Genomic DNA, 14,257 nt, shown 5'->3' on the forward strand with positions numbered 1-14,257 from the left:
TCTTTAATAACAGCTTTATTGAGATGTAATTTATAGACTACAAGATTTATCCATTCAAGGATACAGTTCAGTATATTTGCAGAGTTGTGTGGACTAATTTTAGGAAATTGTCATCTCCCCAAAAAGAAATTCCATACCCATTAACAATCACTCCTCATTAACCTCTTCTTTTAGAACCCAGTAATCACTAATCTATTTTCTGTTTCTGTGATTTGCCTATTTCAGAAATTTTATGTAAAAAGAATCATATAATATGTGGTATGTTATGACTGCTTTTATTTAGCATGACATTTTCAAGGTTCATTTGTGTTGTTGCATGTATCAATATTTCATTCCTTTTTATTGCCAAATAATATTCTGTTGCATAGATTTACCACATTTTATTTATCCATTTATCAGTTGAGGGAAATTTAGGTTGTTTTCATTTTTAGGTTATAAGGAATAATGCTGCTATGAACATTCATGGGTAAATTTTTGTGTGAACCTGTGTTTTCATTTCTTTTGAGTAAATACCTAGGAGTGGAATTGCTGGATCATATGGTAACTTAGTTGATTTATTTTAAATAAATATTTATTTCTATACATGGCAGCTTATTGGATATGTGCTATTAGTCTATATTATAGTATGTCTGTACTGTTAGTGTAATTTTGAATGTAATTCTTACATCCAATAAGTCCGGTAGAAGGCATTCTCCATAATTAAAATTTTATTTATTTATTTATTTTAATATTTATTTATTTTTGAGAGAGAGAGAGAGAGAGAGAGAGAGAGCGCGAGCGAGCATGAGCGGGGGAGGGGCAGAGAGAGAGGGAGACACAGAATCTGAAGCAGGCTCTAGGTGCTGAGCTGTCAGCAAAGAGCCTGACGTGGGACTCAAACTCACAAACTGTGAGATCATGACCTGAGCCGAAGTCAGATACTTCACTGACTGAGCCACCCAGGCGCCCTAAAATTTTTTTTTCATGCTTGTTTATTTTTGAGAGAGATACAGAGAGCTCAAGTGGGGGAGGGGCAGAGAGACAGGGAGACACAGAATCCAAAGCAGGCCCCAGGCTCTGAGCTGTCAGCACAGAGCCTGATGTGGGGCTCAAACCCGTGACACATGAGATCATGACCTGGACCACCCAGGTGCCCCATTTTCAGTAATTTAAATTGGCCTTCTCATTGTTCTTCAGAATTGCTGATATTATTGACTATGTAATTAGGACCAAGGAGGTGACTCCAGCATCTCTTAATCTTTATTTGTTTGCTTGTTTTCGGTTATGGTTTATTTGGCTATGACCGTATCCAACTATAGCAAAATCAGGTTCATATTTCTTTATTAAGGGCCACAGTAATTTTCTAAGAACATCAATTCTTGATAAGTTTATTGATTCATTTATAAAGTCAATCTCTCAACAAATATTGATTGATCCCTTCATATATGCCTAGTTACTGGTCTTGTCTCTGGGTGTACAGCAGATATGAATATAAGTCCTTACCCTTGTGGAGCTTACATTATACATGTCAGTTAATATACTAGTAAAATGTTCTTAACAAAGAAGAAAATGGGAAGAGTTAGACATGACTTATTCCTAGTAAACTCATGCTGGCTTCTAGTAATTAGTGTCTCTTAATGTAGCCAGATCTTCCATATAATGTCTATTCTCTGAATATTCCAGAGATTGATGTCAAAATTGCTGTTCTTTGGTTTCTGTGATCTTTTTCTCTGACTGTGAAGAATGGGACAAGGTTTGTTTATCTCAATGTCTGGCATATTTCTATCTTCATAATCTCATATCTAAATTATATCTGAGTAATCAAACCTTAATTATCTTAGTTATATCTACCATCTGCATCGTATCATATCAAGTTCTAGGACATCATTAAAACTTGTCATTACAGCTAAATTCATTCACTGATTCTTTAATTTCTGTTTTTGTATAACTTTTTTTTAGCATATACTTATTTGCTCATTGTATAGTGTGAGCAAGGTAACTTTATGTTAGATTAAATAGTTGACAAAGGGATATAATACAGTATGCACACTTATACTACATTTGTAAAATTTATAGGAAGTGAGCACATATACACATACATACATATATGCTGAAATGAAATCTGGTGGGATATTTGCCTGGTAGTTGATGTCTCTAAATGATAGGTATAGGCTCCTTATTTTTGCTCTTCAGACTTTTTAATTTTTCTGTAGTTAATGTGTTACTTAGGAGGGAAAGCAGTTAAAAAGGGAATGTTTTTTTCATTGAAATTTTTTTATAATGTTTGGTGGGATGGTACAATTTTCACAAGACATGGGATTTAAGAAGAAGATTTAATAGAGTTACACAGTAGTATAAAGACATAGTTGAGTTGATTTAAAAATACTTCTTTAATTTTGATGGCAGTATACATGACATAAAACTCAAAATATATAAAGGTAAACACAGTACTGTGTTTATGGGGAACCATAAATGCAAATGGGGAATTTAGCATTCCCATGCATGTTTTATACTGATGGGGTGTTTGTATGTATGTGTATCTTCATAAACGTTAGTGTAAGTAGAACTATTTTGCATATTAAAAATTCTATAAATTGAATCATGGATGTATCATTCTACTTTTTTTCAGCTTAATGTTTTTTAGTTTCAATGTTAATGTCTGTGTTGATAGCTGAAGATCTAGTTAATGTAACTGCTCTGTAGTATTTTGTTGTATAAATAGGAGCTGCTTCCTTTTTTACAGGTGTGTAGAATTTTCATTGCATAAATTTTCTATAATTTATATACTATATCATTATTGATGCATATTTAGGTTTTGATTTTATGATAATATACGGTGTGCAGATGTTTTTCATTTATGTGTTTAAGCATATGTGCAGGAACACCAATAGGATAAGTTCCTAAAAGTAAATATGCTGAGTTATTTTACATTTTACAGCCCGTGTACGTTTTACATTTTGTTAGTTGCTATTATAGGTATTACATGATAGTTGTATCAATTTGCACTTTCCCAACAATATACCGGAATGCTTACACTCTTGTCAGCGCCATATGACCTTTATTTTATTTGCTGTTTCAAACATCTATTTTAGTTCATTCTAGTTCATCTCACCTTTCTGAGTTGATTGGCACATCAGTTGGAACTTCTTTTTGTCCTTTGACCTAGTTCCTCCTGAGTGTTAGGTACATTATTTTCTGGTTGCATTTTTCTTTCATTATTTAAATGGTCTTTATCTAATGGTTTGCTTTTTCTATAATTTAAGTTTTAAATTTGTAACCTCAGAGTGTTTTTTTGTATTTTTAAAGAAATAGTGGGAAGTTCCAGGTGGGGAAAGTCAATTGTGAAATTGAAGTGAATTCATAGGATGGGCTGATAGTGTTTATGAAATGTACTGTCTCTGTAGATGCTCTCCTTTAGATTGGTTTCAGGTATGAGTTTTATTACGTGTCAAGACTGGTAGAGCATTTTGGTACGTCTTCAGCCTTTCTGAGCCAGCCTTCTAGTCCAGGGGTGTCTTTGCAAAACATGCGGTGATGACTTTAGGAAGTATGTATGCAGTTCCTTCATGGCTTGAAATGAAATGCAAATCAAGTCAGGCTTTCAGAAAGCTTATGGGTTAGGAGTGGTGACAATAGGAGCAGTAATAAAAGAGGAGGAAGAATTATATACCAAGTAGCTGTTAAGATTTTAAAGTGCTTCAATGTGACTTTCTTATAACTTTTCTAAAACTGTCCTCGTTGTTTTCCCTAGATCGTTTTTTGAAAGCAACTAGAAATAGGTAATCCTCTGTTTAAGTCAGAAGATGGCCATTTAATTTATTACTACTCTGGTTATTCAAGGTATTGACTACATGTGCAGTGAGGTGTGGTAGGGAGGCAGTGACAGTATAAGTTTTAACTTTTTTTTTTAAAGGCAGTTGATATCTATTGCCTTGTCTTTATTTTTTTCTTCCTATATTTTGTCAGTTGGGGGAAGTAAAAAGGGGGATTTCAGTTGAAGTTGTAGGGTTTAGCTTGAGAAGAATAAGCTAGCTAAAGTAAATAGACTGGGGGTGCCTGAGTGGCTCAGTTGGTTAAGCATCCCACTTTGGCTCAGGCCATGATCTCACGGTTCATGAATTTGAGTCCCACGTTGGGCTTGCTGCTGTCCGTGCAGAGCCTGCTTCAGATTCTCTCTCAGTCTCCCGCCCCTAACCCATTCCCACTCGCTCTCTCTCAAAAATAAATAAAAACATTAAAAAATATATTTAAAAAACCAAATAGACTGTAAGTAGCACGTTTGGTCTGTTTTACTTACTGGTGTATCCACATCATTCAGAACAGTGCCTGGGACTGAGTGAGTATTTATTGAATGAATGCATGCATGTGTGAATGAAGTAGACTGGGCCTCTAATTCAGTAGAACGAGTTTTGGAACCTTCATAAGGTTTGAAAGACCTAAGCTCTGTTCTAGCAGTAACATGGTAGGCTGATTGTTACCCATCTTAGTCTTCCTGATGTAACTGTACAAATACAGCGCCTTCAGACTTCCTTTCTTGGTTTACAGTTCTGTAATGCAGTCAGTGCCTGTTAAGATTATATAAAATATAAGGCACTATAAATATAAGATTATATAAAATATAAGGTTCATCAGCTTAGATGAAACATATTTACACTAAAGTTTAACTATAGAATTTACTATACCATGGGTATTGTTTATCAAGAGCCTAGTAGTTAACAAATAAGTAACTTTGATTATGGGAAGTGGGGAAGGGTCTAGGGAGGGGATGGGATCCTTCTGGTGTGTGTTGCCTACTGCAGGAAGTTTCTCCTGTATATTCTTCCAAACAGTCCAGGGGTAATAAAGTAAATAGCCTCTACCATACCCAGTTCATCTTACATTTTCTTTATCCTTGCAAACACTTAAAAGAAGAAATGTCTGAGGATGGTAAGATTAATCACTGCTCTTAAGTTTCTTCAGTGGTTTCCCACTACACTGGCAATAAACTCTAAGTCCTTACTGTGGCCTCAGGGGTCTGTCTTTTGCAGGCCATGTCAACCTCTTCAGCTTTTCTCATTTTTATTCTCTTTGCTTTAGCATTTCTACACTCTTGCTCTTTGGTGTACGCACTAATTTTAATTCTCGACGCTGGGTTTTTGTGTTTGGTGTTCCCTGTGCTTGACTACCCTCCTGTCCCAAAGTTACCACATGGCTTCACTTTATGTCGCAGCTTAAATGTCACCTCCCCAAAGAGCTCTTGCTTTCATCCTACCTGAATCCGTCTTTTTCTTCTGGTCCTGCCTAGTGTACCTGTAACAATTTATTGGTTTATTTTTATCTGTATTTCTCCTGTTAGAATGTGAGCTGTAGGAGTAAAGGTACCTTGTCTTAGAGTTTACGAGGAAGAGAGAGTGAGTTGGTAGATTGCATGTTGGAAATGCTAAATGATAAATATAGGAAACTAAAAGTTCCCGGTAATTAATACCAGGAAAATTCCTGTTCAGGATTTTAAAAACATTCTACTGTTAATCAGGAAGTGGATAATAGTAAGTACTTGACCATTTCTTAGCTGTCTCTCTGATCTCATCTTCTGCTTCTATCCTTTGCTTCTAGTTCCAGCCAGATTGCCATTTCGTTGTTCCTCAAGCAACTAAATGAGCTTTCACCTTGGCATTTTACACTTGCTGTTTCTTCTGCTTGCAGTGTTCTCCCGGATATTCCCGTGGCCCAGAACTTCTCACTTCTTTATTCAGTTTCTGATAACATTTTATTTTCTTGAAAGCATGTTTGAAGAGCAGTGCAAGTTTGCACTCTCTGAATGCAATATCCATTTTGATAATTGTTACTACTGACTTCGATGAAATGTGGTTCTTTAATCTTATTTGTTATAAATATCTTAAAACTTTTTTTGTTTTAATGTAGAAAGAGGGGAAAAAAGAGCGAGCTGTGGTGGACAAGGTGTTTCTTTTAAGACTCACACGGATTCTGAGAATCGTGGTCCCTAGAACATTTTGTAAAGAGGTAAGTCTCATGAAATTATATTGTTTAACTTTTGAGGTTACATGAGATCAGACCAATAGCTTTTGTTATTCTACAGGTCAGATGTTTTCTGTGTAGGTAATGAAGACTACTACTAAATTTTAATTTTTTTTTAATCATCTCCTGTCATGTAAGTACTCTTGTTGTTTGGTGCCAGTTTTTAAATAGTTTTCTCTTGTTTATGAAATATTCATTATATTTTGTGTGACATGCTAGATAGAGTGCTTCACTGCAGCTACCTTAAATGGTGTTGTTGTATTTTTCATTAATTTGAGGGAGACAGAGAGGGTGCGTGTGCACTTGAGCTGGGGAGGGGCGGGGAGAGGGGAGGGGGGAGAGGGAGAGGGAGAGGGAGAGGGAGAGAGAGAGAGAGAGAGAGAGAGAGAGAGAGAAAGAGAGAGAGAGAAAGAGAAAGAGAAAGAGAAAGAGAAAGAGAAAGAGAAAGAGAAAGAATGAATATCCTAAACAATCTTGGAGGAGCCTGGTACGGGGCTTAATCCCATGACCGTGAGACCATGAGCTGTGCTGAAGTTGAGTCAGATGCTTAACCAACTGAGCCACCCAAGTGCCCCCGTATTGTTTTCTTATAGCTAAATTCTGTTAATAAAAACAAGATTAAATTTAGAAAGACAAACATTTTTATATCATTGAGATATTAACAAGTCACATTGATTTATGGATGGAATATGTTTGAGGGTTATGCTTTTGTATTTGATTAAATATGTTTTTGAGATGCCCAAAATGATATATGAATTCTCCCAGTAGTTTCAGGAAGTGAGCTGGTTCTAGGAATAAGTTTTTATTATCTTTTCCTTTGCCCTTTTAATCAGTATTACCTTTATCATTATTTGAGGAGTATTTTTAATGATTAAAAAATAAGATAATGCTGTGTTCTCCATCTTTAGTCACCGTCTGTACCACTAGAAATATCATTACCTTTCACTCTCTTTCCCATAATTCATCTTTTCAGTCACTGGGATTGGATCATTTTTCATTCTGAATATTCTTAACCTGGATATTGTAGTGTTCTTTAGTTAGTTTCACTTCAAAGAAGCTCCCCTTTTTATCTTCTCTGCCAAATTTATTTTCTTGAAACGTGTTTTCCATTGTTCACATTTTAAAAACCATTAGCCTTATAATCTGTGAATAGCAAGAAAAAGATAGGAAGTTCCCAGTGCACTGTAATCCCCAAAGAGAATGCACATTCCTTCGTCACACTGGACTTGCTCTCTTTCTACTTCACTTTGGCATGGTGGCTTGTGGATTCCACCGTTATGCAACTGTAAAAAATAATTTAGTAGCATTTTCCCCCCAAATAAGATAGAGATAATACATGTTCCTTGAAGAAAAATTGGAAAATGCAGGTAGATTTTTTTCTTCTTGGTACCTGTTAGCCTCTCAGAACTTCTGTTGTTATTTTGGTGTATAGTACATATTTTAATAAAAATGAGATCACCCTGACACTTTTTAAATCTGCTCCTTTCTTTATTTTTGAGTGTTTTGTAGGGTAAGTCACAACCTGACTTTGACCTGTCTTTCAGTATCATCTGCTTAGAATATTCTTTGCTATTTTGTAGTCAGGCTCTGTGCTCTTGTGCTTTCATGACCTCATGTCTATGACGTCCTGCCCTCTACCCCAGCAAAAACACATATTGATAAAAAGTAGCTTCATGCTCAGTATCTTCTTGTGAAGTTTTCTCATTCTCCAACCACCTGACTGAAGAATTCTTATTTAAAATACAAACTTCTCTGGAAAGATTTGTATATTCCCCTCTTATGAGTTAGCAGTTCAGTACTTATTTGACCTTTTAGCAAGGGTTTGCTGAGCGTAAAATGAATGTGAGACATTGGATGGGTCTCCGGGAATTAGTAAGGAAGATAAGAAGGGCCTAAATTGGCCAACCTCACAGCTTTGTCTAGGCCTAGCCATGCTGCAGAGTCATTTTACACGCTATCTTTGAGAAATATAAAAATCCAAGTTTAACCCCAGTTCACCAAAGTGAAGTAAACTCCCATAGAAATCACAGGAGATTGGAAGTAGGGATAGAGAGACTAACTGATTTAGGAAATAGAGAAATGATAATACTGCATATGAATATATGGAAGTTGATCTATATCATGAGGTAAAGGACTGCCTAAATCAGTGCAGATCTTTAGTTTATGACATGTTCACAGACCCATTAACCGTGGGAATAGTAGTGATTCTAAGGGCTTCATTGTAGAAAAGTGCTTCAGGAGTGTCAGTAATCAAAGTTTGCCAGATTTTGCTAAAGTGAGCCAAGTCAGGTTGGTACTTATTTCAGGGAAAAATTAAGCCAAGAGCATAAAATGAAGGAAAAAAGAAACTATCTTTGTCTAGTGTTTCCTTTATATGTCAGTGATTAATTTAGGATCGAAATTGTGTTTAAGATCTGAATTGAAAGTTAGCATTACAGTTAAAGTGACATCTGCCCATAGTGTTTATTGAAATGAAGAGATTCTTCTGTTGCCAGTTGCATACCTAACTTTCAGATGGTGAAGAGTGTAGGAAGATGGTATCTTTGCTTTCTGGCAGATGTTGGGGTAGCAGCTTTCACTGCTCAGTTACACAGACTTTATTTGACATTGTCTTTTCTTGTGGTTTCGTTATTCTGTGTTTATGACTCCCTGCCTCGTCTTCACGTAAAGTGCTGTATTTTGAGTACCTTCACCTTTTTAAAAAACTATTTGTTTTGTAAAATTTACATAAATAATAGTTGCAGTTGCCACTCAACTCCATATCTTTGACTTTAAATACATTATCCAACAAATGTCCCTGCTGCCACATGTCCTCTTCCCTGACTTGAGCTTCTATGTTACTGTCATTATTCTTCCAGTTTAGAAGATTTAAGTGGGGTCAGCTTTGAATGGTGTGTGTGTTGGAGGTTGGAGGGTAGGCTCTCATCTCGCAGAGAGAGAGTTGACTCCTCACTCAGTCTCTCATCTTTTCCCCTCGGTGATCTGTTTTCCACAGCATTGTTTAAGTAATGTCCCCTAAATGACACTTTTTCACATTTTGTTCTACTTAGAGGCTTACAGTAGCTTAACACTGGTAAATTCTGCTGGATATGCAATACCATTATTCATATGGTTTTAATCTATTTTCTGTTTCCCATTAAATCCTTCATCTTTCTTTACTCATAATCCTCATTCTCTCCTTTGTTTTCCTTGGTCTATTTGATTTGTTCCTAATGTCATAACCCTCTTTTGCCACCCCAGGCCTTCCTGTCCTGCCACTTATCACATGAAGCGATGGAAATATACTTGTCTCCTATGCTCTGTTTTCTTATTTTTTATTTCTTATTTTATATGTAAATCTTACTTTATTTCTTATTTTATGTGTAAATAACTAAATTGAGGGCAGGGGCTCAGTAACTTTAACTTTAAAAAGTTACTGTCCTTTTTCTTTATTACACTTGTGTATTCACAGTACAGGACAATCATAATACACTGTGCCTCAGGTAATTTAAGTTCTACTGCTACCTTCTGTTATTGGCTAATTGTATGAAGGGAAGTCGTTTGACCTGCCTGGGATTCACTTTTGAATTCTGGATGACAGTTAGATTGAATGATTTATAAGGCTTTTTTCATTTGTATTTTTAAATTCTTTTAAAATTATATTTAAAAATTACCTGTAGGTAAAATGTCAGCTTCTGTATTAAAGCTAGAATAAAGATTTGAATTTAGAAATCAAAAATCTTCACCAAAGTAATGTTTCTTTTAACCTTTAAAAATGCATTAATTTAATTTACTGTGCCTGGTTTATTTTAGACAGGTTACTTGATACTTATTGCTGTTATGCTGGTGTCTCGAACATACTGTGATGTTTGGATGATTCAAAATGGGACACTCATTGAAAGGTACTTTTCTATTCACCTTCCTCCTATATGTATAAAATACTAATTTGTCTCCTATATAACATTATCTTAAGCAAGAAATAGATTCTAAATTACATATAAATATTTAACTCAGGTGATGTATTTGTTCATTTACTTAAATGAGTGTTTCCCATGTGCCAGGCACCATGCTACTCTGTGATAGGGATATATTGGTGAGCAGGAGAGACTCTGTACCAAGCCCTGCAGAGCTGACAGTTTATACAGGGCTCGGGACAAATAAACAAATTAAAAGGCAGTGTATTAAATGCTGTAATAGGGGTTTAAAAAAGTCACCAAGTTGGATATTTGAAATTAATCAGATGATTTGGAGGAAAAGATCAGAGCATTTCAGGGAATCACATTGAGAATGTTTACTGGAAAGAAGAAGACAATTCTTAGACATTTTCTTCAATTTTTGAAGTTAGTGCTTTATTATGTTTTTTTCAATATAGTCTTTCTGCATATTATCACTACATTTGATCATTTTGAATTTAAAAACAGTAACAGCTGGGATATTAACATTTATCTTAATAAAGATTTTACTCCTTATGATACCAATTTGAACATCAGAGTAAAATATTTTTCTTGGAATTCTATTTCCTAGTGTGCAATATTTTATCGGAGAATTTCTTAAAGTACTTAATTAATCTAAATTCGTTCATTTTGAATGACAGTACTTAAAATTTTTTAATGTTCCCAAATTTTGAAATAAGGGTTGATTTTTTTTTTTTTTTTCTTTCTCGATTTGCTTCTCAGGATTTATAGGATGAGAAAGAATGCTTTGTGCCCTTGTTCTGACTCATCTCTCTAGGAGAATACAGAAAGTCATTTGCAAAGGACTAAAGCCCCAACTACACGTCTTAGAACATGCGTAATTGTGTGGGCTCTTGTAGTCGACACAAGTCTCCCTGAAACCTGTGGTCAGTCCCCTGTCTTTTTCTTTTAATCAGAGTAGTACGTGAACAAGAGCTTAAAAAGGAGTACATGAACTGGACTTAGTCATAAACACACCAGTCCTGTGCCCCATTCTTCCACTTTAACTGTCGCTCCCAGAGTCAGTTCTTTTCTTTTCTTTTGTTTTTACCATTTCATCTCTGTCTCTGCGTTTCAGTGTAACTTATGTTACTGTCCTAGATTTTTCAGTGTTAGAGAACATGCATTTATTTCCTACTTTGGAAGATGAGAATTTGCTCTTTTATACTCCTACCCGTGCTCACCCTCTCATGTTCTACCTCATTTATTGTTAAGTCAGAATTTATTGTTTACGTGATTTTGACTGTTTACCGCTGAGCTACATGCTGCACTTTGGTAGTTTCTTTTATGTACAACTTTTTGTTTTTCCTGGCATTTAAAAATCACAAGTTTTTGTTTGTTTGCCTTAGTTCTTTGCCTACTTCTTACTAATTCGGCTCAGACTTCCTGACAAACTGTAAAATCTTTACAGTGTTGTAATATGGTCCTGCACACCAGGATTTGGTTTTTATCTCTATTTCCACTGCACCTCATACCTCTTGTCAATTTCTTGTCTTCCTGCTCTACTCAGTATTGATTGCACTTTAGGCTCACTAAATAGCAGTCCTTTTTGAATTTGCTTGTATCATGATCTTGGGAATTTCCTTTATCTTTCTCTTTTGCATTAAATAACCTGTTTTCTGAATCCTTTGTCTCCCTCTTCCTTAGTTTACTTTCTCATTTTGGCAGGTGCAGTCTTTTTCTGAGAAAGGATACCAGGGAAGTAAATTTTTGAGGCCTTCCTTGTAGATCTGATAGTCTTTCTTCTCCTCTTAAACTTGACTGATAATTTAGCTATTAATGCATTCCAACTTGGAATTCATTTTTTGTTAGAATTTTGAAAACATCACCTGTTTGTTATCTTCTGTAGAGCTTGGCAGTTCTCAACCTTGGTTGCAGGATGATTTGAATCATCTGGGGAATTTTGAGAAGGAATAATATCTGGGCTCACCCCTACACATTCTGATTCAATTAGTCATTACTTTTTGAAACATCCCAGTGATTCTGATTTGCAGCCATGGTTAAACACTGCTGGTCTAGCTGCCATGTTGGGTGTGGAGGCCCATTCTTGTGCAGATTGCCCTTCCTTGGCAGAACATCTATTTTAAGTCCCTATAGAAGCTTTTATTATCATTTTTTTATTGTTCACGTATTGCTGTATTTGGGAATTTTACTGAATATTGCTGTGAATTTTTTTTTTCATTGTTCTGGGCACTAGGTGGGCCTTTTTCTCCCCTCCCCTCCCCAGGTAGGCTTCATGCCCAGCGCAGAGTCTAACGGTGGGGCTTGAACTCACAACCCCGAGATCAAGACCTGAGCTGAGATCTAGTCAGATGCTTAAGTGACTGAGCCACCCAGGTGTCCCACTAGGTGGGTTCTTTTCTTTCTTTCTTTAAAATGTATTTATTTATTTTTGAAAGAGACAGAGCGAGCAGGCAAGGGGCAGAGAGAAAGGGAGAATTCCAAGCAGGTCCCAAGCGCTGTCAGCACAGAGCCTGATGCAGGGTTCGAACTCACAAACGGTGAGATCATGACCTGAGCTGAAACCAAGAGCCAGATGCTTAATTGACTGAGCCACCCACGCACCCCATAGGTGAGCTTTTTTCAATTTGAGGAACTCATTCTGCATTCTGAGATATTTTCTTGTGCTTTTGAAAAATTTTTTTCTCTCCCTTTTTTCTGGAATCCTTATTACTTGAGTGTTGGAACCCTAGACTGATCATCTGATTCTTATAATTTCTCTACTGTTTTCATCTCTGACATTTTCAGGGAAATTTCCTTTTACTGTATCATCCAGTGAATCTGTATTTGTCATAATTTTATTTCCAAGAGTTATCTTTTTGTATGGATGTTCATTTTTAGAGCAGTCATTCTTTCAAGTGTGTGACTTTTCTTTCCTTTTTTCTTTCCTCCCTTCTTCCTTTCTTTCCCTTCTTTTTTCTTTCTCTGTCTGTCTGTCTGTCTGTCTGTCTTTTCTCTCTCACTGTCACTCTCACTCTCTCCCTGTCTCCCTGCATTGTTTCTGTTTCCTTCTTGGCCTTTTGTTCTCATCTTTGTTGTTTATGTTAGCAACTCTGTCACTCTTGCCTCTCTATTCACATTTAAAAGTGAGGGCTGAAGGAAGCCAAGTTGAGGGCTTATTGACGGTCTGGTCTTCCTGAATAGTGTTTTACAGAGAGTGGTCATTTTTGTGTGTGTACTCTAGTGAGGAATTCACTAAAAAATTCTAAGAAGTTTGTCATAAACATAAGTGTTTATTCATTGCTGCTAGCATATCAGCTTTGGAGGATCAATTTTATTGCTAAGTTCTGTTTATATGGGCTGTGTGCCTAAGTAATTTGAGTCTTTTGTATAACGTAGAGAAGACATTTATACCCTTTTACATGATTGTAGAATTTATAGTTTTTCCTTTGATGACTTTATTACCTAAATGCCATATCTATTAATAAAAATACAGTCTCACCAATTACAGCATTGTTAAATACTTAACAGCAAAAAAATGTGCAGGTTATAAACACTATGAACTTATTAGCTATCTGTGTAGAAAGTTACATATTATCTATAAATAACCTTGCACAACCTTGGTATAGTATAGGAAAAGTAGTTTATTTCGTAAACTTTTTTCCCCTTTTATTTACATTTTGTGATTTCACGTTTTGTAATCTAAAATAATATTTACTCTTATAAACTATGGATTTCCAACTTTAACTGAATAGACACTGATATTAGTTTTCTCACAGACTTAATGCCCTGGAGAAAATGCATTGCCAAGAGTAGGTGGTACATTATTTGGTGATGATGGACAGGAGGAAGATTATTATCTGGCATAAGCCAGGTTATAATTCTGTTAGATAGAGTAATCAATTTGTTGGGTACTCCGTTTTTTTTTTTTTTCAACTTTTTTTTTTTTTTTTATTTTTTTTAATTTATTTTGGGACAGAGAGAGACAGAGCATGAACGGGGGAGGGGCAGAGAGAGAGGGAGACACAGAATCGGAAACAGGCTCCAGGCTCTGAGCCATCAGCCCAGAGCCTGACGCGGGGCTCGAACTCACAGACCGCGAGATCGTGACCTGGCTGAAGTCGGACGCTTAACCGACTGCGCCACCCAGGCGCCCCGGGTACTCAGTTTTAAAATGTAGTTTTGAGATGTAGAAAAAAAATGAAAAACAAAACTACTTAAGGGTTTCTAAATAACATATTATTTTGATACTATTTAAACGTACAGAAGAGTTGCAAGAACAGTGCAAGGAGCTTCCTTACACTCTTAACCCATATTCATCAATTGTGAAATGGTCATTTTAAAGTTAATTGTTAATTTTCTCCTTGATAAATATTTTTGAGCTTCTGTGT

General features: G+C 35.9%; 1 protein-coding gene across 6 annotated transcripts in view; it reads left to right on the forward strand.

Moving 5' to 3' along the window:
• The window catches only part of ABCD3 (ATP binding cassette subfamily D member 3), a 167,289-nt gene that overhangs the window by 117,598 nt on the left and 35,434 nt on the right, over positions 1 to 14,257 (forward strand). For 5 of the 6 annotated variants that reach the window (XM_045036227.1, XM_045036226.1, XM_045036228.1 and 2 more), the window contains 2 exons: positions 5,881 to 5,979; positions 9,787 to 9,875. In XM_045036227.1, coding sequence (XP_044892162.1) covers positions 9,814 to 9,875 — 62 coding nt within the window. In that variant the 5' untranslated portion in view covers positions 5,881 to 5,979; positions 9,787 to 9,813. The remainder of the gene's footprint in view (positions 1 to 5,880; positions 5,980 to 9,786; positions 9,876 to 14,257) is intronic. The other variant, XM_045036230.1, reaches the window with a different exon arrangement.

The sequence above is a fragment of the Felis catus genome, chromosome C1 (assembly GCF_018350175.1).
Source record: "Felis catus isolate Fca126 chromosome C1, F.catus_Fca126_mat1.0, whole genome shotgun sequence".
NCBI lineage: Eukaryota > Metazoa > Chordata > Mammalia > Carnivora > Felidae > Felis > Felis catus.